Source organism: Tursiops truncatus, chromosome 8 (genome assembly GCF_011762595.2).
Source record: "Tursiops truncatus isolate mTurTru1 chromosome 8, mTurTru1.mat.Y, whole genome shotgun sequence".
Taxonomy (NCBI): domain Eukaryota; kingdom Metazoa; phylum Chordata; class Mammalia; order Artiodactyla; family Delphinidae; genus Tursiops; species Tursiops truncatus.
In genome coordinates, this window is record NC_047041.1 from 32,644,470 (window position 1) to 32,670,883 (window position 26,414).

The window sequence follows — 26,414 nt, forward strand, 5'->3', positions numbered from 1 at the left end:
ATTTTCCACATGCTGGCAACTATTTACATAGCACTTATATTGTATTAGGTATTATAAGTAAGCTAGAGATGATTTAAAGTATATACAAGAGGATTGTGTAGGCTTTATGCAAATGCCACACCACTTTACATAAGGGACTTGAGCATCTAAGGATTTCGGTATCTGTGAAAGCTCCTGAAACCAACCTGCTGTGGATATCGAGGGATGGCTATATACGAACTATTTTCCCTCTCAAAATTTAGTTTATTACCATACTGAAAAGAATCATTCTAGATATACCCAAATATGTACATTTTATTTTTTAATATATGACTCTAAAATTTTATTTATGCACCTTAAAGTGATTTGTTTCTAGAAACTAAAGTTTACTGGGTTTTCCAGGGGGACTATTTATGCAACAAATATTTACTAAGCTTCTGCTACAAATAAGGTGCTAAAGAATTTTGCAGGAATAGAAATGTGAGAAAACTTTCTGACCTCAGACAGCATATAATTTACTGGAGGAGATAAGAGACTGATTTCTCTGTGAAAAAGACAGCCACTTTTTGTTCAACAAAACAAGTCACAGGGCTTCCCTGGTGGTGCAGTGGTTAACAGTCCGCCTGCCGATGCAGGGGACGCGGGTCCGTGCCCCGGTCTGGGAAGATCCCACATGCCGCGGAGCGGCTGGGCCCGTAAGCCATGGCCGCTGAGCCTGCGCGTCAGGAGCCTGTGCTCCGCATCGGGAGAGGCCGCAACAGTGAGAGGCCCGCATACCGCAAAAAACAAAACAAAACAAACAAACAAAAAAAAACAAATCACAAAAGACAGAAAGGGGGTTCTGGGGATTAACGTATATCGATAAATTAAAAGGCAATTTTTTTTCTTTGAGATGTGACTTTTAACATGATAAGTTTCTGAATTTTTTTTTTTAAACTTCAGATTCTGGAAAAACAATCTAAGCCTTTGAACTTCAAATTAAATCAAATAAAGTTCTTTAAAATACAGAGATAATATGATGAAAACATCTCTCTCAAGTCGTGTGTTTTTTTAAAGAGAGGAACTCCACCTGAAATGTGCAACTTTCCCAGCTGTTTCAATCCTTAATTGTGGGTGGTTTCTGTGTGGGTGCAAAAATAAGGGTGGTAAAAGAAAATGGAAAACAATAATTCAATTGTCCAACTGAGAGCCATAAAAAAGTCAAATATGCTTCCTCTACACAGTTCAAAAGAAAATGTTATTTATATAAACAATTTAGGCATTTGGAAATGTTCCACTTTAATAGAGGACTTCCTGATTTATATAACCACATTAAGTGGGTTGTAATGAGGGTTCATAATAACTGATGGATTTTCTTTTGATTCAGCAAATGAGAAGGTAATTTGTTTCCTAGAATTTAATAAAATCACAGGTCTTTTTTTTGAAGAGTTCAGTTGTGGTTGGTAATGGCATTGTGTCTGGTTTGCTAACTTTTTCCTAAGAGATGCCCAAGAAGAGTCTCATGGCCACACTCTACCTTATGCATCCCAATATCACCAGACAAATGGTAGTAGTGATCTGTATGGATGAGTATCTGTAGCTCATAACTGAATTCTGAAGAAAATCTTTACAGAAGCATTTTCAATTTGGTAGCTTAATAGCTGAATTTTATTAGTTTAACTTGAAGAAAATAGGTGTGGTTTTTTCTTAGCTAAAATCATTTATGATCGTTTAAGTGCATTTCCTGGGGTGTATAAATATACTAGTTCTTTTTAACCTGAAATACTACCTTTCCATTAGACCTAACAAGATGCATCCTTGAAGTGAATGAATTTATTTGGTAAAAGATTTATGCATTTTCCTCCAGTAATTCCTCTAACAAAGAAAATGAAAAAAATTTTTCAACCACTCCCTTGAAAAATGTCTTCTACTTCACACCCTCTGAGCAAGCATCAGTGATCACTCTCAGGCTTCTGTCTAGGCGATTTCACTTAACCACTGTATTACACTGATGCACACCCACCTTCAGAGAGGTAATCTAACAAATATTTGCACCTGGGCAAAGCACTGCCTGCTCAGGAAGATTCAATAAAGTCCCTGTGAGTTAAAATGTCACTATTTTAAATTAATTTCCTACAGTCTCACCTTTCAACGTATTTTCCAAAAGAATAGAAAAGAATTCAAAACACATTCCAGCCAGTGCAGTATACAAAACTTGGTTCGGTTTGAGTTACCATCTGTCAATCTGTACACATAAGATTTGTAAGGGTTTAAAAAAAAACATAACATGCTCTTCATTCTAAGAACTATTAAGCACTAACCATTATTGCTATGTGTGCATATCTGTATTCAAAGCAGAGTTAAATACCTGAACACAAATACATGAGTTAAGTCAGAACTATCTGTACAATTATCAATATTATGAAATATATTTTGATCTGAATTACCTACTTCATGGACTCATTTCTCCACTCAGAGTTGGGAGCCATAACCTTAGTTGACAAGTGCTTGTATGCAGCCTGTCTCTACCACAGGAATTTTCTGTTTAGGTATGTCTAAAGGAATAAGTCCCCACCTAGAATATTTACTAGCAAACTGACTCTCCTTCTTGGTAAACGTTTAATCTCTTGAGTGCAAAGTTCACATTGTCCAAGACTTTCCTGAGCACTACAATAGGCCATCACACAACATCGTTAGCCAAGCTATTTATGGAAAACCACAACTGGACTTTCCAATGGTTTCCAAGATTACATAGAATGAATGAGCTTTGTCTCATATTAATGACTAATATTTTTATTGGCACCGGTTCAGCATGACTAACAATATCTGATTTTGTTTTTAATGCAGACTTTTTTTAAGACTTGGTTAAAAGTGATTTCAAATTATAGGCACTAAATATGCATATCAAAAACCACAGCCTCAGACAGATTCACAGTAATATCTTTGAGCTTCTACTTGTTCAAATGAACCACTGTAAAGAGTTTTCAAAAGAATAGTGTTTTATTTTCTGTAGAGATAGTTTTTTTATTTCCTACTAGTAAGGTTTTAGGGCTGGTCACATGACATTAGCAATTCCCACACACATACCAGGATTAATGCAGTAGGTATTGTCTTTTGTATAATTATGGTTAAACAATGGTACATTTTGTTTCCAGTCTACCCATATAAATTTATTATTTGAGGAGGCCTGAATCTTATACCAGTTTGTAATCATTCTTTTCCCGTCCATCACCAATTTCTAACCCCCAAGCGTCCAGCCACTCAATTCCTAACTTACTCCTAACTCAATGTCTTTACTCAGTCCAGAAAAATGAAGTAGCATAAAAAGTGGGCAGTTAGAACAGCTGTGGGAAGTTAAGTTGGATGGTCTCCCACTGGGCCAGTGCTGTGGCAGGCAGATAAAAGGAAGCAATCAAAAGTTCACAGGCAGCTCAATCATCCTTAGAGGAGGGAGGAGCAACGGCCTCTTGCTGCTGTAAGATGGAAACGAGGTGCTCAAAGGAGAGTACAGGAAGCTGCCCTGCTTGGGCAACTGACCTGCTCCCTGAGCCACAGGCATTCCCCACTGGGTCCCAGACAACTAATCCCACTTTGCTTCCTTCCAAGCCAGCACTGTCTCACTGGCACCAAAAAACAAACAAACCGGCAAGCACAAGGCCAGAGGGTGGGAGCAGATGGGGACAGCTGAAGAGTGGGGCCGATTTACAGGACAGACACAGGCCTACGTGCCTAACAAACTCCCGGAACAGCTTCCACAAGTTGACTCATCATACTGATATAGTAACAGAACCCTCTTTTCCTTACCTTGCTCAAAATCTGTTTTTTGCCCTATTCCACCGTAAGCACACTGAAAACAGACATCTTACTCATCTTCCACCCCCTCCCACCACCATAACTTATATGCAGAAAGTTTGCAAATGCCTTGACTTTACAAGTTATTTTGCACTGACACTGCTCCCTTATAAAAGATGAGCTGCTTTCGTAAGTCATCATCTTCAGTGATTACATCAATGGTAAGTCTCAAGGCTACTCTGGCTAAGAGTATTATGGCTATTATTCAGTGCTAAGAGTCACAGCTGTCCCTACTTCATTCCTCTTTTATTAAATCAGAGGAATAAAGAAGAAGCTGAAACTGGGGCTTCAACAAGCTATTTTTTTTTAACTTTTCATTTTATATTGGAGTATAGCCAATTAACAATGCTGTGATAGTTTCAGGGGCTCAGCAAAGCAACTCAGCAGAACATATACATGTATCCATTCTCCTTCAAACTCCAATCTAGGCTGCCACATAACATTGAGCAGAGTTCCCTGTGCTATACAGTAGGTCCTTATTGGTTTAAAGACAGCTGAAACTTTGTATCTTCCCCTGTGGAACTGAAGCTAATGAAGGTAGGTAAGGATAGTTCTTGCCCTCCATCCACACCAGCCTTACCCATTATTCTCAGGGATACATTCTTAGATCACTGTCCTTGGTACAACAGCTTGCGTTAGCCTCACAATTCCTCCATGTTTGGAATGATTATTCAAAGTCTTCTACTACTTCTTTATTATATACATAGTTATTTTTAACTATTTACAGTGCATTTGGGGGCTCAGTAAAAGGATAAAAAGTGCTGGATGGTGAGGATATGGGAATATATCTATAATTTTACATTAGTTGTTTCAGAAATAATTTTTGTTTATAAATCTCTGTCCTCTAAGTTAGGTTTTCCTAACAAAGCATTGGTGTTTAAATCAAATTCCCAATAGGAGTTAAATAAGTCTCCTGATTTAAAAGTAGCGAGCCATAACATCTACCCCTATATAGTATATAGTATTCTCCTTCCACTCCCCAATGCCGGATTTAATTCCTCAAAGCCCTGAAAGCATTAGAACTTAATATTCAGTGCCTATCATAAGCTTTCACATACTGATCAATTCACACCTTTCCAATCTAATCTGCAAAAGCCACAACAATAACATCCATCTAGACAAAGTGGAAAGAGAGAAACAGAGCAAAGTTGAGATATCAAGTTCACCACAACGGGGGGAAATCGCCTACCATCCATCTGCCTGCAAGGTCAAAGAGAATAATGATTAAAAACGCCCACCTCTGCCATTACTCCATGTGGCTTCAAGAAGGAATTTTAAGTAAGAAGCTTAAAGGAAATTGTGAAATATGCAGAAATATATTTATTGCACTGTTAAAAAGTAAAAGACCAACTAGAAGCAGTCTGAGTGTACTAAAGAGATTATTTCATAAATTCATGTACATGAACCTATGGAATATTTTAAAATCATAAAATCATTAAAAATTACAATATATATAAAAACCCGGAAGTATTTGCTAGAATCCTCTTTATAAAGGAGAAGTAACAAATTATATACAATATGTAGTTATATGTAGTAAAATTATATTAATTATATTAGAAAAAGATACACATAAGTGAAAAAGTTAAGTTTATAAGGAAAATTATAGCATTTATACAACAATTTAACCGAAGGTTTACCATGAGTCAGACCCTGGGTCAGGTGCTAAAGTGAGATTGAAAGCAAAAAAAAAGAAAAAGATCTGGCCTCTGCCTTCTTGGATTTTACAGTCTCATCACTAAGTGAAAATAATTGCTGTTACGTGAGCATGTGGGTGTTCTTTCTTTCTTCTAAATAATAATGCTACTATATTAGTATTTTAGTAATATAACCAAGGCTTTTGTCTGGTGAGGTGTATTCCAAAGCCAATGTTGGGGGCTAGACATTTATGACACAAACATCATGAAATGGCACACAGGATGACAATTGTTCCAGCAGTCAGTGTCACGTGATCACTGATGCTGGCCTTCCGCGTGTGTCCTGTAAAGAGGAGGAAGTCACGCTGCCTGAGGCCCAGATGGCAGCCCTCTTCCTCCTTCCTAGGGGCTCCCTACCTACACCTCAGCCAAGTCAGGCTCAGCCGCCTCTCCCCACAGACCTGAGGGCGTATAGAGCCCCTCAGGATCCCAAGACCAGCCCCCTCCACACCCCCTCAGCATACCTAACACTCCTAAAGGAGCAGACAAATCAAGCAACCACCTGGCACAGCTCCTCTGAAAGAGGCCAGCTGGGCCATGTGACGACTGCACAACACGCACCCCACACCAGAAACAGCTTGTGTGAGGGCTGTGCACGTGATTTCTCCAGATGGAACTTTTGTGAATGTAACAAGCTAAAGCCACACAATGAATCGGAAACTCATTCGGCTTATCTTCTCCTGAGAGCTCTTTCGTTTCACAGCTAGGTTTGGACCTGACACTTTAGGTTTTCGAAAACAATAAAAATGTATTTTTTAGAAATACATATATAACTGACAAAACTATATAAGAAAAAGAAAAGGCAGAGGAAGGAGAGGAATATGATTGTGGAGAAGCATGTCAGGGATTCCAAAGCCCTGCTACTCAAAGAGAGGTCCGTGGACTACTGACACACTGACATCACCTTCAAGTGTGTTAGAAACACAGAATCACACACTCCATCTGAGACCTTCTGAATCACAGTCTGCACTTAATGAGATCTCCAGGTGTATCATATACACATTTAAGTTTGGGAGTCACTATTCTAAATGCTTGTCATATTCTATTTTTACCTGGAAGGTAAGTACACTTAGTATATTATTCTCTAAAATGTATGCACATATTTTATAGTCTTCTGATTGTGTGACTCTAATCCAGCCTACAAACGGACCCCATGTCTACAAACTGTCATGTAGGGATTGTTAAAATGTGGGGAAAAGAATGCTACATGAATCTGATCTTCAAACAGTAAAAACTCAGATACAGATAAAACTTGAGACCACATAACCCAACCTCTTCACTTATGGGAAATGAAACCATCCGATTCAGGAAGGGGTATACCTTCACCAGGGTCAGATTGCTAAATATCTGTGGCAAAATCATATGAGGGCTCAAGTCTCCTGATCCCCAGTAATGTTCTGTGTCCTACACTAATACTGGTTAATACGTCCTGACTGATTTTTTTTTCTTTATAAACAAATACTAAAGTTAAAAGAGAAATCAGTATTAAGTTTTAAAAAAAAAGTAAGCTAATTCTTAAACCAGTACCTGGTACATTTGATGGCAGATGACCAATATGTATTTGTCTGAATGAATGATTCACTTTGAGGCAAAGAAAAACAGTGTTATCCACATCTTCTCAAAGGGCTGAGCTGAATTATAGAATGGTTAAGTAACTTCCTTATGGAAAAAGCCACAGAGCTCAATTTTAAAACAATTCATAATACTCTCCTCCACAGAAACCAAAAATTCGCCCTTATGCTTTTATCAAAGTCAGAATATTTGACATATTTGGTATTTGGGTGTGTGAATCTGTTTGATTTCAATCAAGTCATTATCTGAAGTAAGACTTTTAAAATTATTACTTAGAATATTGAAAAATATCACAACTCACCAATACTAATTTCATCATCTGTTTCAGCATCACCAATACATTCAAACTGGAAATCTTGCAGTGACTGGGAAAATTTCTGTACTGCCATAGACAGATCTGTAATTAAAAGTTTAAAAAAAAACCCATAAGTTGAAGGTACAATACCATGGAATACTCAAGAGTTTCCACATGTATTTACATAACTTTGCTGCTAATGCTATATTGACCAGAACCTTTTTAAATACCAGCTTGACAAATTTAAGCAGAATTTAAAGAGACTACTAAAGAAATATTTTAGGGATTAGATCTGCTCTGCTTCCAAAGCAGATTTGTCCCTTTAAGAAAGTTTTGGTGCCAGTTGTGTATTATCTGGAAGCCAATTTCCCAAAGCCTTTATCAAAGAATTACCATTCATTCCCTATAAATGGAGCATTTATTAAAAAAAAAAAAAAGAAGAAGAAGAAGAAGAAGGAATGCTACCAGGTTACTGGTGGGGAAAAAAAAGAAAAGTAGCGAACCTTTGATTAGAAAGGGTCACCGATGTTATTCTATACAGACAGGGAATGTGGAGCAGATAGGGAATGTGTTTTTACCAATAAACGCATTCTCATTCTAAGGTGAAAGGCCACGAGAAAAGTTGTTTACGAATAACCTTGTGATTTATAGGAAATCTCAAGCTAAACATACTCCTCAGTCCTGACTTCAGTCTGAACAAATTCCAGAGAGTGACTAAATCCAGAAGAAGAATTCTTCCTTAATCATGGAGAGAATAAAGAAAAGCCCAGAATAATGAGAAGTAAATTCCTGGGAGGCAAAAGCCTAGGATGCAACCTAACAGTGACTAAGAATGCAGACTCTGGAGCCAAGACGGCCTGGGTTGAAATCCAAGTCCTACCACTTACTCATTATGTGAACCTGGGCAAACTTTTTTAACTCCTCTGGCCCTCTATTTCCTCATCTGTAAAGAGTGAATAACAGTAGTATAACCACTTTATAGAGCTGTTTTGAGGACTAAGTAAGGCAACATTTGCAAAGTGTTTAGAACAGAACCTGGCACTTAATAAGCACTATTTATGTTTGTTAAATAAAATTAAATCAATCTGACAGTGCAGCATCAGGGAAGCTTCAGAGGTCCCACCTCTCAGAGCTACTGTGATCTTCCATGCTAACCCTTCACAGAAGTCTATGCCCGTAGGAAACACATTTTTATGGAAGTCTGTCTACACTTTATTTAATGTTATCTCTCATCATTCAATTCTGATACCTTGAATGCATAACATTTAATTCAAGCAATAGGACCTGACAAAGACTCTCTCCTTGGCCAATCTTCAGTCAGGCTCCTCTGAGCCCTTTTCTTATCTATGCCTCTACTTTGGCTCTCTGTCCTCACTGGGCCTACATAGACCAGTTTTAGCAAAAATCCTGCCAAGTCAGTTTAGAGAATATCTAAACTGGTATCTGATCAAATTCCCCATCCCCCACCTTTGATGCTTAAGCCCTTGACCTGCCTTCACCAAGAAACCTTTACATCTTCTCCTCTTAGTAACTTTCCATCCACTGACAGCCCCCCCTAGCCCCGCCACCCAACATGCTCCTCGGCTATAAATCCACATTTGTTCTTGTTGCATTCAGGGTAGAGCCTGAACTCTCTCCCCTATTGTGACACTCTCGACATCTACAGCATCCGACCTGAATAAAGTCCTCCTTATGATTTTAACTAGCATCAGAATCATTTTTCTTTAGGAGAACAATTATGGCCCGATGCCTAGACATGACACCAGGACTTAATGTGGTAACCCACCACTCATGAAACTGCAAGCCCAGGTACCAACCACAGTAAGCACCCATGAGTGAACAGGTCTCCAAACAAGGTCACTTACTGCACCATGTGAATCAAGAACTCACCAACACCCTCACCAACAGGAATTCTGAAGACCACAGGTCTTGAGCCTCAGAGAGGCTTTTAACATACACACACACACACACACACACACACACACACACACACACAGACTGAGATTTTTTTAAATCTTGTTTGAAAAAATAAATTGTGCTCTGGAAAGAGGGTATTACTACTCACAGACTAACACCTCTTCCCAAAAGAGGGGTAGAACTTTGGTGCCAGCTGCACATTCTACTTAAGAGGTACTTTGGATTTAGGAGAATAGAAAGGTCTATCAGCTTAAGAATGGTTGAAATGAAAGATGAAAAGAGCCTCCTTAGTGGATTGTTAGTCAATGAGAAAAACAAAGGCTTCATCAGAACTAGACTTCACCAATTGGCTGTGAGGCCCTAGACAAATCATTCACCCTTCACAAGACCTGGTTTTCTTACCTATGGAACAGAGAAGGAATACTCATCTCACAGGTTGTTATAAAAACTAAATGAGGTCTGTGCCTGGTACAGACTAGGCAACTTAATAAATGGCATCAGTTGTTATCATTCAAGCCCAGCTCAAAAGGTGGGAAAGTTGACTGGCCTTCCAGACAGAAGGGACCCATGCATGCAAAAGTATGCATTTATCTGACATTGCATAGCTCTGGCTAAGGGTAAAGAAATCATAACACCTACATCAAATGTTATGAGAAGACCAAAAAAAAAAAAAAATCAGACTCCTAGGATAATTTTTAAGCCAAACTGTGTGCAGGTACTCTCCGTGAGAAAGGGGCAAAACATTCCATTTAACGTTTATTTTTCCATGTACAATATACAGGTCTTATGCTAAACTGGATTTGAAGTCACAGATGGAATTCCTAAAGCAGAGTGGGGGTAGTAGGTAATATGCGTAGATCAGGATGCTTAGGAATTCTGTAACAGATACCCTTCCTTCTCTCCCCTCATCACCACAAGTTCCTCTGAGTTTCCCCTCAAACTCAAGGAGATACCTGGAAGCTTTCTGCTAGGGCAGGGGTCCCCAACCCCCAGGCCAGGACTGGTAGTTGTCTGTGGCGTCTTAGGAACCGGGCTGCACAGCAGGAGGTGAGACACCGGCGAGCAAGCGAAGCTTCGTCTGTATTTACAGCCACTCCTCATCACTCCCATTACCTCCTGAGCTCCGCCTCCTGTCAGGTCAGCGGCGGCATTTGATTCTCATAGGAGCTCGAACCCTACTGTGAACTGTGCACGCGAGGGATCTAAGCTGCGCACTCCTTATGAGAATCTAATGCCTGATGATCTGGCTGGGGAGAGGCTGCAAATACAGATTATCATTAGCAGAGAGGTTTGACTGCACAGAGACCATAATAAATCATTTGCTTGCAGACTCATATCAAAGCCCTATCAGTGAGTGGCAAGTGAAAACAAGCTCAGGGCTCCCACTGATTCTGCATTATGGTGAGATATATAATTATTTCATTATATATTACAATGTAATAATAATAGAAATAAAAAGTACACAATAAATGTAATGTGCTTGAATCATCCTGAAACCATCCCCCCTACCCCGGTCTGTGGAAAAATTGTCTTCCATGAACCCGGTCCCTGGTGCTAAAAAGGTTGGGGACCGCTGTCCTAGGGAACTCCTGACATAAAACCCCACAACCAAACATTACTTCCTAGACCATTCTTTGCTTCCCATGGCCTTGCTCCTTGACTGAGAAAGGTAAGCTGCTTCGTCCTTTCACAGAGATCTCAGTGAGTACACTGTAAAAATTCCCATGCCTGAACAAGAACACAGGAGCCCACTGTCCATATAGCCAAGGGATTGAGAGTATGAGCTCTAGTGGCAGATGAAATGGGTTAGCTTCCCGCTTCTACCAACCAGTGGCATGATCATGGGCAGCCTTCATAACCTCTCTGTACCTCATCTGTTAAGTGGAACAGAACCCATCTCTCAGGGTTATTGTGAGGAGTAAATGAGTTAATATAGATGAAGTATTTAGACATACAGCTAAGCACTTAAAACGTGTTGGCTGTTTCCCTGTTGCAAGTCTCAGAAAAGAAAGGAAAAGGGAAAATTTCAGGAATGAAGGTGGCAGCTGTAAGCCCTTAGACAACCTTGGAAAGTACTCAATAAAACAGTCTGTTGATTGCAATTTCAAATTCTCTCTTGGTGCACTGCAATCATGCCGTGACAGAGACTACCTGATTATTCAGTATTTCTGTGTAAGAGATGGGTGTCTATTTCAATGCTGGATAGAATCAAGAATTCATGAATGATCTTCATGAAGCATAATGAGACATAATGAGACAGGACTATACACGAAAATATGCTTCTCAACTAGTTCAGATAATCCCAAAAATAAACGGGAAGTTCGAAAAACGACTTATTTTCAATTTCAAGTGTTATGAGTTCTTGATTTTCCTTTTGTTTGTTCTCATTTTCCAACAACCAAAGTAATGATGAGGTCAAAAATGTGACCAAAGTAAAGAACTTATGATATTTTCTGGCAGTCATATGAATCCATCTGAAAAATGAGGAATCCAGTTCACATTTCTAATTTTGGCTCCATCTCCCACTGAGTGCAGTTCTGAACTAGAAAGAACAACACCTTTCACTGACTTATAACTCCATGGAACACACTCTTCCCTAATTGTCTAAGATTTCTAAACAATGGTCAGATGCACAAAAGAGAAGTACTGGTACTAAATCCTTGTAAATAAAATTGATTCACATACAGTTATATAGACCTTGAATTTAAGACCTAATTCAGTTCTTAAAGTTTACTGTTGAATTTTAGAGTATCAAATTGTGTAATGATAGAATCTACATTTCTCTTAAATACAAAAAGACAGATCAAATGTATAAAGCATGACAAGCAGGGAATCTAGCATAGGCAAGACTGTCTCTTTCTCCCTGTTTCTACTCAACTATTAGAACATGAAGACAAACAAGGAAAAAATCCCAGTCGGAGACACCCTGGCTATCTATATTCAAGGTGAAGGTGGAGGAGTAACATTTACTAGGGGTCAAAGTTGTACATAGTAAAGATGCTGCAAGTATCACTCATATCATATCCTTTCTATTTACCTAATGAGTTAAGCATAGGGTGTCTTCACATGTATTCACATTATAACTTGGAAGAATTACAGTAGGCTTTAATTAGTCAGCAATGTTTTTATATCAAAGAGTTAACCCGTAGCACCCGCGATTAGATGATGCTAATGAAGCACTAAAACTTCATTTCATTAGAAACACTTCAACCTCATTAGAGAAACAAAAAACAGTAAATATTTAATTACAACTCTTCTTACACACAGACTTAAGAGCTAGAGTTACCTGTTACTTTAGAAGTGTCAATGGAATTACTTTTACAATGTTAGCTATATTTATCTCAGAACAAGTACAACCAGCCAGTCCATTGGTTTAAGGCAGTTTTTCTTGAAATCTGGTTGCTCTGGGATGAGATTTTACAGTGCAGAAGGAATACAGGATGAAGCCATGGGAATACAAAGGTAAGAACAGAATATATCCTTCCCTCAAAAGGGCACAGTCCTATTCGGACATGAGGTATGTAAATAAATCATATCAGAGGACAATGGATAAAGTCTCCGACAGAGGCTAATGATAACAACATCACCGCAGATAGTACTTACTATGTGCCTGATACTTATCCAAGAACTTAAGGTAAACTAAAACCATTAATCCTCACAACAGCCTCATGAAGTAGACATCATCACTCCCATTTTACAGATGAAGGAACTGAGGCACAGAGAGATTAAGTGACATCCCCAAGGTTGCTCAAGCTAGTAAATAACAGCAAGAATTTTGACCCAGGGAGCCTGGCTCCAGAGTCCCCACTTAACCACACTGCCAGACGGCTCTGTGCACAGAGGTAACAAATAAGAAGGCACAATCGGTCCAGCTGGAGTGCATGGGGGAAGGCTCCTCAGAGGATTCAATGAAGACAAGAACTTGAAAGATGTGACAATACACCAGGCAAGGCCACATTAATAAAATGTCCAAAAGCTTTCAAAAGGCAGCTTCTACCTACACATCCAAACACCTCTATCATGACTCACATCAAGCTGAGTACCACCAGCAACAGACCATCCAGTCTCTTGTACCTATTTTTATATTGTTATTCCACCTCCTTAGGATAGACTCTTCTTCCAAGTTCTCTTTCAAGGTCTCTCTCTCAAGTCCCCATTTCCTCCAAAAAGGTCTTCCCGATCCCTTTCAATGTGGCATTATCGCCTCCTTTATACCTCCTACTACATGTTGTGACGCTCTTGCTGTGCTTTCTCTATTTTACCTTTTATCAAGTTATTCATAAACCTAGGTTATCCACCTTATTTTAAATAGTGTTTTAAAGGCAGAAAACTTTATCATCAATGAGCACTACCCAAGTATCCACTACCATATCTTGTATACAATTAGAGCTCAACTGTTGAAACCATTAATTTCTGCAAGGTGGATAAATACCTAAGCCTTCCAGATCTAAAACATGAGTTATCCACTTTCCAATACAAGAAGCTTTCATATACATTCACAATAACGATAGCAATGGTGTCGGTAAGATGTTTTACTCTTTCAAAGTTCTTATGTATTTTTCTTAATTCTCACACAAAGCTATGAGGGCTGAAGCTCTGAAAAGTTAGGTAATAACTTAATTTGCCCAGAGTCTAAGAGCTTGACTCCAACATGGACTGCTTCCCAAATTGGATGTTCTTTCTACTACCTACCATAGCTACTTCCCGAAGAGTAACAAGCATTAAAACCAGGGAGCATGTGACCTTTAGACAACATCTAATTAATCCCTTACCTGCTGTATAAAATCTAAGATAGTAAGACTCTCTGTACTGAGCTATATGAGAGTGAGCTACGTATGCTTATTAGCCTGGAATAAGCTACCAGCAAACATATATCAGATGGTCTAAAAGTCAAAGGAAATGCACATTCTTTCTTGTACTTTCTAGTGCCACAAGATAATTGAATAATGTTCTAGGTGTTAAGCTTCTTAAAGGTAGGTATATATTCTTCATCTCTCTTCACCATTAGTGCCCAAAAGAAAGCAGACAGAAAAGAGAACAAAGGGACCAGGAAGAGAAAAGTGTACACCAACTACCAATGCATTTATAACATAAGAATCCACCATAGATAAATTACTGAAAAGCTTATGGTACTGGGAACATGAATATCACTGCAAGCCTTAATAATAAACAAACCATACATTATATAGAAGAATACGTCACGGAATTACCAAATAAGCCTTGGCTTTTAATACCTGCAGTTATGCTTTTAATGTTCTCTCAGAGACCTGCAAATGTCAGATTGTTAGACAGAGAAAAGTCAGAGGAAAAGAACACCAGGTTTGTGGCAAAGTATAAGAAAGAAACACAATGAGAACTTCTTGTCAGTAAGAATCATTCCTATGGCTCTTATTTGAACAAAGTTTGAAAATGCCTACTTTGCTATTTTCTACTTTACATAAATGGCTAGAAAATCATGGTTATCCAATATTATTAAAGAAAGTCTTCCTAAAGAAGGTCCAATACAAAGCTTGGTACTTATATGTTGAGGTGAAGTGAAATTAACTCAGTGACTTGTAATAATGGAATCAAGGAATTCTCTTTCCTTGAAGCCCTAGAGAAACACTGCCGTGTCCATGGGAGGTGAATGGAGACAGAATCACCAGAGGGCAATGGGGCATGGATGCTATTCTTCATCCCCCTGGAAATGCAAAAGGCACAGACTACACTAGGCCACTAAATTAACTTGTTGTATTCTAGGATGGGACAACATGATTGTTTTGGCATGGTAAAACAAATTAGCCTAGCTCTAGACAGCTTCATTCATTTCCACACCAGATACACATTCAGGGTTATGTGAGGGATGTGTTCAGATAGGGGGAAAAAATCCTTCCTTAGAATCAATCATTCTTTCATGTCATGGACTAAGTGTGCACAAGACTCAGACAGACATGGACAGCAATCCACCACTTACTGAAATATGGCTTAGAGCACGCACTTAGCTTCTCTAAGTCTCAGGTTCCTCATGTACAAAAGGAAGATACTAATCCCTTACAAAACTGTCATGAATATTATGTGAAATGGACTTAGCACAGTGCCTGGTAAAGAACAGAAACTTGAAATTCTGGTTCTCAACAAATGTTAACTATTAAACCACTATTTATTATGATGGCAAATGCAGAATATGAAATATTTTCATTGTAAGCATAACATATTTAATCTGTGTATTAAATTACTATCTTCAGGAGAGGTTCAGCAAAAATAAATAGTGGTACTGGCCTCTAATGAAGACCAAGCAGTTTGTAGTCCCATAAATGGTATGTGTTTGGCAAGCAGTTCCAGAAGATTCCAGCCTAAAAACAACAAACAGGAACCAACACTTGGCCAGATTTTATCCATAGTTTCTATAAAGCTACAAATTCCATAAAAATTAAAAACGAAAAACCACAAAGACTTCACTATTGCTACAACACAAGTTAAAAATAGAAAGCTGAAAGGATGAAATAAATCACCCATCTTCCTACCCTGGGGGAAAAACTTGGGGGGGAGGTGCGGGGGGGCAGGGGGAAGGGGAGGCGAAGGAAACAATGGCACACTGCAGTTTCTCTGGATTTTTCTTCCTGCCTCAATAAGCATTCCTTTGAGATTTCTCTTCCTCATACTCTTTCCTTCAGAAAAGATAAACCTATCTTTAGACACCTTGTTTTAGCTCAATACATGTTTTCTTTTAAAAAGTACTACTTATGGGGCTTCCCTGGTGGCGCAGTGGTTGAGAGTCTGCCTGACGATGCAGGGGACGCGGGTTCATGCCCGGGTCCGGGAAGATCCCACATGCCGCGGAGCGGCTGGGCCCATGAGCCATGGCTGCTGAGCCTGCGTGTCCAGAGCCTGTGCTCCGCAACAGGAGAGGCCACAACAGTGAGAGGCCCACGTACTGCAAAAAAAAAAAAAAGTAAAAAGTACTACTTATGTATCTATATGCAGGCAACTCCTAAGTGGAGATTTAAGTTTGGATACTGGAATTCCAAACAAAATTTTATAAAATATCCCACTTGACTTTTTTGATTTAACTAAAAAATATTGAGTTATCCAGCATGGAGGACCTTGCAGGTTTCCTAGGCTTCTCAGCAACACTGGTTATGGCCTGGCATGCTTTCCTGGACTTCCTGGTCTACCTTCCCACACATGACCTCTTCCTTAGTCCAATCATTGTTTTCTGGGCATTTACAACTTATGCCCTTATTAACAGATTTGGTAGTGGAAAGTGTTTAGTGTTCTAGCTTCACTTCTAGCCCTCTTTTCTCTTGACTACCTGAAGTATCTCTCTGCTCAAGATAATGACTCTGGAAGAGCATTTTGTGTTACCTTATCTTTCATGTCACCTATCAGCCTATTTCCAACTCTTAAAACTTACTTCCCTTTTCCATCAGCTCCTTCTTGGTATCATATGACAAACACATTTGTGATAAAATCATGATTTGACTAGTTTAATCTCCTTTTTAAAGCATCACACTAAATCATTACCTACTAGGCAAGTCAAGCATATCATCTTTCCTCTATGTTTTTTAGGCCATCATTTTTCTCAAACTGGTCTTTGTACCTTCAATGTTCCAGCCAAACAAAACAATCTAAACTTCTGTTCTCCCAGCATCCACAGGGTCATTCTTCATGTTGGAAACAGCCCTTTGTCTCTGCTGTGACCTTCAATTGCCTTCAAATGAATCAGTACTCACAGTTCCACTGTGAAGCTGGATTATACCTTACAAGAGCAGCTGGCTATACTTGAGGATGGTACCTGGAGTTTCCTTTAGTTCTTTTAAAGAAGCTTTAAGACATGCCTCTTTCTAGATTAATCTGAAAGCCCCACCCTAAATAATCCAACCAGGGCAACATACTTGCTGTTTGACAGATACCAAATACTGACACGCCTTATGGCACACAGCAGTGTGCCAGGAGTTCAGAAAGCCATGAATACTTTCAGTGTATCTTCTGGTGCCACAACATTTATTAGAAAACTAAAGAGAAGGAAGTGAAGTAGTTTTATCCTGTTTTACATTTTTTTTAAATGCCAGTATAGCAGAATTTATATGAATTAACTTGTATCTTGTTACTTCCATTGAGGCAGCCAGTTTGGGTCATGTTTCCAGACTACTGAGTGTACATTTTTCCCCTCATCTGACAGAAAATTCTGAGAAGCACTATACTACTGTAATCTAGCTCCTTTTTGAATGTCTACTGACATACCCTACATTATAATTTTATTATATTATATATTTATTTGTGTGTAAGTCCCATTACCCTCATCAAACATTAAGCCTGTGATGGGCAGAGAACCTCTTCAGTCTTTATTGCCTCCAGCATCGGGCCTTGAAAATAAGGGGCTGTCAAATAGAATAGAATGCAAAAATTCAGAGTATTTAGAAAAGGTAAAGTAAGGACTTTCTAGGACTGGCAAAGAGCAATTAGAGATAAAAAGCCAGGTGGTTAGACTCAGACCCGGATCTAGCTATAAAAGGGGCTATGGGAACAGAGGAGCCCCAGCAAACAAACACACCTGAGGATCTGGACATCAAGTCAAGTAGATGAGATCGGAGGGCCAGAGGGAATGGCTAAAAGGTTCTTTCATTTAGGATCTGTTGGCTAGCTTTGCAAAAAGCAAAGCAGTGGAAGCTGACAGAAGCAGCCTAGGTATTCTAGGTGCTAACCTAAAATCTCAGTATTGCTTTAGAATATACCCACGTCTAAAAATTATTCTGGTAATCTAATCAAGCTCAATGGGGAGAGCATCCAGTTTAAAAATAAATAAATAAATAACCTAAATGTTCCACAAACTTAAGTCACTACAGAGAAAGCTAGTCCAGGTTCTTATTTCCTTGCATCATCTTCTAATATAAAGAAGTCTCATTTAAAAAAAATGATAAAAGCAAGGATTTTGGCGCCAAACAGACTACCAGTTTTGCTATGTGGGCAAGTTACTTAAGCTCTTCAAGTTTCAATTTACCTGTTTGTAAAAGAGGATAATAGTAATATACCTACTTCATAAGATTGTTGTAGTGACCAAATGAAATCATGCATGTAAAGTACATAGTAAGAGCCTGGCAAATTGTCATAATTATAACTGTTATTATTTTTAAGGAGGAAGTCATTGGCTAGAAAGACACACTATTCTTGTCTCTTGGTTACTACTCCTATGTTAAGCTTACCTCTCAGGACCTAAAAAGATACCTACCATTACATGATGTCACCAAATTTAATGCAGCCAAAGTGCCTGCCGACCAAGGAAACACTCAAGTGATACCAAACATTATTACAGTCAATTGTCTCTATTCCAAAAGGTAATTTATCATTTACTTGAGTGCATTTTCCCATCAGCAGTTTAGCACCATGCACCATTAAAAAAATTTATACCACACTCATATTGCCTCTGATGAAACTTCAAAGTATCATTCCAGTGGTTAACAGATATCTGCATTCCAGCATTCCCTAAGAAAACACTGCTAGACCCAATAATGAAATCTGCTTAACCAAGCAAAGAAACAATCTAACATACATGAACCTCCAAAAATATTCTAAGTTCAATTTAAATGAAGTGATGAGCTTAGAATGTGGGTATAGCATAAGTGGCTGGCTATGTTTTTGTTGTTGTTGTTTTTATTTTGGCTGCATTGGGTCTTCGTTGCTGCGCGTGAGGCTTTCTCTAGTTGCAGTGAGCAGGGGCTACTCTTTGTTGCCTTGCACGGGCTTCTCATTTCAGTAGCTTCTCTTGTTGCGTGCAGAGCACAGGCTCTAGGCGCGCGGGCTTCAATAGTTGTGGCATGCGGGCTCAGTAGTTGTGGCTCGCTGGCTCTAGAGCGCAGTCTCAGTAGTTGTGGCGCACGGGCTTAGTTGCTCCTAGGCATGTGGGATCTTCCCGGATCAGGGCTCGAACCCGTGTCCCCTGCATTGGCAGACGGATTATTAACCACTGCACCACCAGGGAAGCCCTGGCTATGTTTATTGTGACCACGTATTTGGGTTTTCACTATTGCATTTTTATTTATTTATTTTCTTTGGCCAAACTAAAGTATATTATATCATGTAATATCATGGCTATCCATGAACAGTAATGGTGGCAAAATAATTTTTTCACATAGCAGCATGACTAACATCCTCTTAAAGACTGGAAATATTTCATAATGAATAGTAATTGAAAGCCGAATACATAAGCCTCTGTCTTGGACAAGATGTGGAAGTATGCTGGCATCATGCCTTGTTCTTCCAAAAGGAACAGAAAAAAACAACACTGCAAAACAAGGCTGAGCCTGGGCTGCCAGGGAAGTAAGGGCACAAAGATCATTATTCTCCATTTACACAATGTTTTTTGTAAGTTGTTTTCAATAAACTTGCTATCCCACATGTCTACAGACATCATTTTTCTGCTGTCCTACCCCATGTTGAAACATTAAAGCAATGTTTCAGAATATTTCAGGAAAACTTGCATTTTAACAGTGTAGTTTCCATTTTGTACCTTTGAGCCAACACCCCATCCCATGTTTAAGGTACCACAATAGAGATAATTTTGTTGGGATACATTATTTTATTACTTTTTAAAGTTCCAAGTGTTATGCTTTTAATAAAATGACTTACTATAGCCATCTCACTATCTTAAACACAAATGATGAGATTTTTCAAGTCATATTTGTACTCCTTATCTCACCAGAAACCTACTGGGCAAACAGACTGAGTAGATAATTACCTACATTCTACAGATGAGAAAACTAAGGTGCATGGTTAAGTGACTTTTCCAAGCAATAGAATCAGAGCTGGAATCTTAATCTCCCATGTCTAGGCCAACCCTCCTCTTTCCATACCGTTTTAAATAAATAATCCTCTTACACCTACAATTCCACCATACTGGGGTTAGCTCAGTAGTAAAAATTTTTTAAAAATATTTTTTTTACCAGACCATTTACAGTTTTCTTATCATTTCCTCACTTAAAAAAAAAATCCTCATTCTTATGGATCTTACTGTATCTCCATTATATAACTAGTTTAACTGTTGGTAAAAATGTTTTAAGTGGCTTTGAAGAAGATACTTTAAACATATGATACATTTTATTTTTATTTAGGGGTGATTGATTATACTCATCGGAAAACAGGAAGATAAATCTCAACCTTTTATTCCAAAAACTAAAACTCATTCACCTAAATACCATGCTGTTTGAGTTGCCAACATGCATGCAAAACCATATGTACAGAGTCAGCAACTGCCTGCTGTGATTCTGAATAGCTGAGACTTTTATTTAGCAATCAGAACTGAGGAATTCCAACTGTGTCAACTTGTGCAACTATGTCTGGCTTTAGAGCTTCCCACACTTTGGGAGACAGATTGTCTCTAATTATTTTATTGCTGCAAAAAAAGGGACTTTTCATAGAAATTATACACAAAATTTATGGCAGGCTTTTATCAGACAGCATGTAGTCAACCCATGATTAGGCCATCCTTCAATTTAAAACTTAAATATATATGTGGCTTGCAACTCTTCTTACCTGGTATTTTTTATTTACTTCAGAACTTATTAGTTCCTCAGCTACTAAAATTTTAAGGTGACTTACCATAGTTCATATATTCTAAGCTGCTAAATTGTAAGCCCCCTACCCAATTTTAGAGATATTAATATAAAAACTACGACGTTGGCTCCCTGAGTCCCAGTATATCTTTATATTTTATATTTCGTCCAGTCATACTGAACAATGGCATCTTTTGCAGCATCTGACATTGTCAAGTAAAGCATTATCCCTAACCTCAAGGAGCTAATAACCTGACAAAACAAACAGCACACAGTGCATTGCCTCGATTGTCTTTTCCTATCTTTGAATGCCACAAAAACCTAACACCAGGAAAAGCCTGTTTCAGAAATATTTGATCTCTGTTGTCCCTAACCATTATGAGAGTGGGAAATAAGAAATCAGCTCTCTCTAGCTTAGCTTCTCATTCTTTTGAGATATAAAGGGGCTGAAGCCTTGAAGCCACCCAGTCCCTTGGGCTTGTTTCTGGGCTCCAAGCCTAAAATAAGGGCTAAAGGGGGCTTCTATCAGCTGTGTGCTCGTGAAAGCCATCTGAGACCACCAGAAATGCTGTAACCGTGGGATTGTGGGCAGTACTTCAACAAGGGCTCTCCAGATAGTGAACAAGACATTCAGGCACTATAGACTCTCTGTATTTTCAGAAAGAAAATTCATGGAAGAGATATACAACCGAGAAATGAAATTGTGTATACAGTTTCTGTTTGCTCCACATGCCCCCTGACCTTAACTTTTTAAGTATAAAAAATTCTCTATAATCTAAGTCTCACATTCAGTTCCAATGCCATGCAGTTTAGGGAGGCAGCCCATTGTGATTCAAGGTCAGCGACCTTGATGGTAAATGAAGTAACGTTTGTGCATTAGTTACAGAAGGCTGGGCACAGGTAAGTACTGTCTTCAGCGGACTAATTTAGTAACTTCAGCTACATCAGAATAGTGAAGGATATAACCTAGACTTCTCTCTGAGAATCCCTAGAAATCATGCCTATGAGTGACTAAAATCTGCTACTATAGCAACACTGCAAAGTTACACTGAATATCAAACTAACAACATCTAACTTATTAGATCATTTCAATTAAATTAAATGGTGTATTTCTTCAATCACAACCCCTCAAACCAAAAGAGTAAAGAAGTATTGGCCGAGTAGAAGTCCTTAAGGTTTTAGCTTTACTGAATTGTAAACCTGATAAATAATCAGCATATCAATTACATATAAATGCAAACATTTGTGCTTTGAACTTGCACCTTGGAGAAACTGTCTGCCTAAGTAAAGGTAAATTTTAACCCTGCATGAGTTGCAACTGCAATGAATCCTCAGTTAAGTACAAGTGAATGAGTTTCTTATTGAAAATGTTATGATGCAATAGATGAAAAAAATAACGAAGTGGTTCATTTTATCAAAACTTTCCCACAGAGGCTCATTTAGTCAATCAAAAGGTATGTATTAACTTCCTTATCTATGAAACTTCTACATTACTTGTTCTACAAGATCCCACTTCCTTTCACCCAGACACTTTGGTAAGTAAAAACTGGAGTGATTTGGCATGTCAAACTGCTCCATGACTACTAAAGATTAGTGAACAAACTGCAGAATTATAGACACTGAAGAAACTACTTTCTCTAACCCCAATCAAGTAGCTCTGAGAAGAGTTTGTCAACTTGTGAATCACTTAATTGAGAATCACCTCCAGATTCTAAAGGCAGTACAAGATGAGTGATAATAGTATACCAGCTAGTTAAAAATCACTAAAATAAATGAGAATTTACTTAAATGTTTTTCCCTCAGGTTAAGAAGAAATTGGTTCTTAATGTTCACAGCAGCATTATTTACAATAGCCAGGACATGGAAGCAACCTAAATGTCCCTCAACAGAGGAATGCATAAAGAAGATGTGGTACATATATACAATGGAATATTATTCAGCCATAAAAAGGAATGAAATTGGGTCATTTGTAGAGACGTGGATGGACCTAGAGAGTGCCATACAGAGTGAAGTAAGTCAGAAACAGAAAAATATTGTATAATAACACATATATGTGGAATCTAGAAAAATGGTATGGATGATCTTATTTGCAAAGCAGAAATAGAGACACAGATGTAGAGAACAAATGTATAGGTACCAAGGGGGAAAGGGGTGGGGTGGGAGGAATTGGGAGACTGGGATTGACCCATATACATTACTGACACTATGTATAAAGTAGACAACTGATGGGAACATACTGTATAGCACAGGGAACTCTACCTCATGCACTGTGGTAACCTAAATGGGAGGGAAGTCCAAAAGAGAGGGGATATCTGTATGTGTATGGCTGATTCATTTTGCTGTGCAGTGGAGGCTAACACAACACTGTAAAGCGACCATACTCCAATAAAAATTTAAAAAAAAAAAAAAGAAATTGGTTCTTGAATTATCTAAATTTAGCCTCCCTCCCTCACTCACTCCCTTTGGGTCTTCAAATGTCACCTTCTCTCTGTAACTATCCAAACCTGTAGCCACCCCTACAGAACATGAACTCAAGCATACACACAAACCTATAATAACCTCCCCAACATACTTTTCTCAGTAGCATTTTCACCATCTAACCTATGACATATGTCTTTGGATTTATAATTTTTTTAACTGAGGTAACACTGGTTTCTTGTATACATTATATTTCGACTTCTGTATATACTACAGTGTGCTCACCACCCAAAATTTAGTTTCTATCCATCACCATACAATTGACCTCTTTTATGCATTTCACCCTCCCCCGACCTCCTATCCCTTCTGGTAACCACTACTCTATTCTCTGTATCTATGTGTTTGTTTTCATTTTGCTTGTTCATTTATTTTGTTTATTTTTTTTATATTCCACATGAGTGAAATCATTGTCTTTCTCTGACTTATTTCATTTAGTATATTACCTTCAAGGTCCATCTATGTTTTTACAGGTGGCAAGATTTCATATTTTTCTTTGAATACTACTCAATACTGACTGAGTAGTATTCCATTGTGTGTGTGCGTGTGTGTGTGTGTGCGTGTGTGTGTGTGTATGTATATATATATATATATATATATACATACACACACACGTACCATATCTTCTTTATCCATTCATCCGTCATGGGCACTTGGCTTGTTTCCATACCTTACCTACTGTGATTAATACTGTGATGAACATTGGGATATATGTATCTTTTCAAATTAGTGTTTTTGTATGCTTTGGATAAATACTCAGAAGTGGAATAGCTGGATCACATGGCAGTTCTATTCTTCATAATTTTTTGAAGAATCTCTATACTGTTTTCCATACTGGCTGCACCAATTTACATTCCCACCAAGAATACATGTCCACATCCTCCCCAACACTTGCTATTTCTTGCCTTTTTGATAATAGCCTATAAGCATGAGATAATATGTTCTTGTGGTTTTGATTTGCATTTCCCTAATAATTTGTGACCTTGAACATCTTTTCATGTGCTTTGCATCTTCTTTGGAAAAAATGTCTCTTCAGATCCTCTCCCCATTTTTGAATCAGGTTGTTTGTTTTTTTGTTGTTGAGTTGTATGAATTATTTATATATTTTTGGATATTAACCCCTTATCAGATAAACAATTTGCAAATATCTTCTCCCATTCAGTAGGTTTTCTTTTCATTTATTTTTATGAGTTGAAAATACAATTTTTATTTATTTGTGGGGGCGGGGGGGGTGGGTGTCTGGGTTCTTGTGCTCAGCGTGGTTTTAACTTTTTATTTTATATTGGAGCATAGTTGATTAACAATGTTGTGTTAGTTTCAGGTGTACAGCAAAGTGATTCAGTTATACATATACATATATCTATTCTTTTTTAGATTCTTTTTCACTATAGGTTATTACAAGATACTGAGTATAGTTCCCTGTGCTATACAGTAGGTCCTTGTTGGTTATCCATTTTAAATATAGCAGTGTGTACATGTCAGTCCCAAACTCCCTAACTATCCCTTCCCCCCAGCCTTCCCCCCAGTAACCATAAGTTCCTTCTCTAAGTCTGTGAGTCTGTTTCTGTTTTGTAAATAAGTTCATTTGTGTCATTTATTTTAGATTCTGCATATCAGCACTATCATATGATTTTTCTCTTTCTCTGACTTACTTCACTCAGTAGACAATCTCTAGGTCCATTCATGTTGCTGCAAATGGCATTTTTCATTCTTTTTAATGGCTGAGTAATATTCCATTGTATATATGTACCACATCTTCTTTATCCATTCCTCTGTTTCACTTTACTTATGGTTTTCTTTGCTGTGTAGAAGTTTTTAGTTTGATGGAGTCCCATTTGTTTATTGTTCCTTTTGTTTACCTTGCTTGAGGAGACATATCTAAAAAGATACTGCTTATACCTACACCGAAGAACATACTGCCTATGTTTTCTTCTAGGAGTTTTATACTTTCAGATATTAAAGTCTTTAAATCCATTTTGAGTTAATTTTTGTGTATGGTGTAAGAGAGTGGTCTAACTCCATTCTTTTGCATGAGTCTGTCCAGTTATACATACACCATTTATTGAAGAAACTATCCTTTCTCCATTGTATATTCTTTGCTCCTTTGTCATAAATTAATTGTGTGGCTTTATTTCTGAGCTCTTAATTCTGTTGAATTGATTTGTGTGTCTGTGTTTATGTCAATACCATGCTGTTTTTTGGTTCTGTTTGTTTGTTTTAAAGATTAGTATGTACTTTTTTTTAATTCTTGTTATTTATTTATTTTATTTATTTGGCCGTGTTGGGTCTTAGTTGCAGCATGTGGGATCTTCGTTGCGGCATGTGGGGTCCTTCGTTGTGGTGTGCAGGCTCCTCGTTGCTGCATGTGGGCTTCTCTCTAGTTATGGCACAGAGCACGTGGGCTCAGTAGCTGTGGTGCACAGGCTTGGTTGCCCTGCGGCGTGTGGGATCTTAGTTCCCTGACCAGGGATCAAACCAGCATCCACTGAATTGGAAGGCAGATTCTTAACCACTGGACTACCAAGTAAGTCCCAATACCATGCTGTTTTTATTACTACAGTTTATTAGTATAATTTGAAATCAGGGAGTATGGTACCTCTGGCTTTGAACTTTTTTCTCAGGATTGCTTTGGCTATTTAAGACCTTTAATAGTTCTGTATAAATTTTAGGACTTTTTAAAATTCTAGTTCTCTGAAAAACGACATTGGGATTTTGATAGGGACTGCACTGAACCTGCAGATTGCTTTGGATACTAGGGACATTTTAACAATGCTAATTCTTCCAATCCATGAGCACAAAATATCTTTCCATTTCCTTGTGTCTTAAATTCTGTTCAATAATGTCTTACAGTTTTCAGTGTACAGGTTTTTCACCTCCTTGGTTAAATTTATTCCTAGGTATTTTATTCTTTTTGTTTCAACTATAAGTAGGATTATATTCTTAATTTTTATGATAGTTCAATGTTAATGTATAGAAATGCAACAGATTTTTGTACACTGATTTTGTACCCTGCAACTTTACTGTATTCATTTATTATTTCTAATAGGTTTTTGGTGGACTCTTCAGGGTTTTCTATGAATAAAATATCATCTGAAAACAGTGAAAGTTTTACCTCCTTTCCAA

General features: G+C 38.2%; 1 protein-coding gene across 2 annotated transcripts in view; it reads right to left on the reverse strand.

Moving 5' to 3' along the window:
• The window catches only part of ARHGAP42 (Rho GTPase activating protein 42), a 287,206-nt gene that overhangs the window by 209,184 nt on the left and 51,608 nt on the right, over positions 1-26,414 (reverse strand). For both annotated transcript variants that reach the window (XM_033862115.2, XM_019923816.3), the window contains exon 2: positions 7,378-7,473. In XM_033862115.2, coding sequence (XP_033718006.1) covers positions 7,378-7,473 — 96 coding nt within the window. The remainder of the gene's footprint in view (positions 1-7,377; positions 7,474-26,414) is intronic.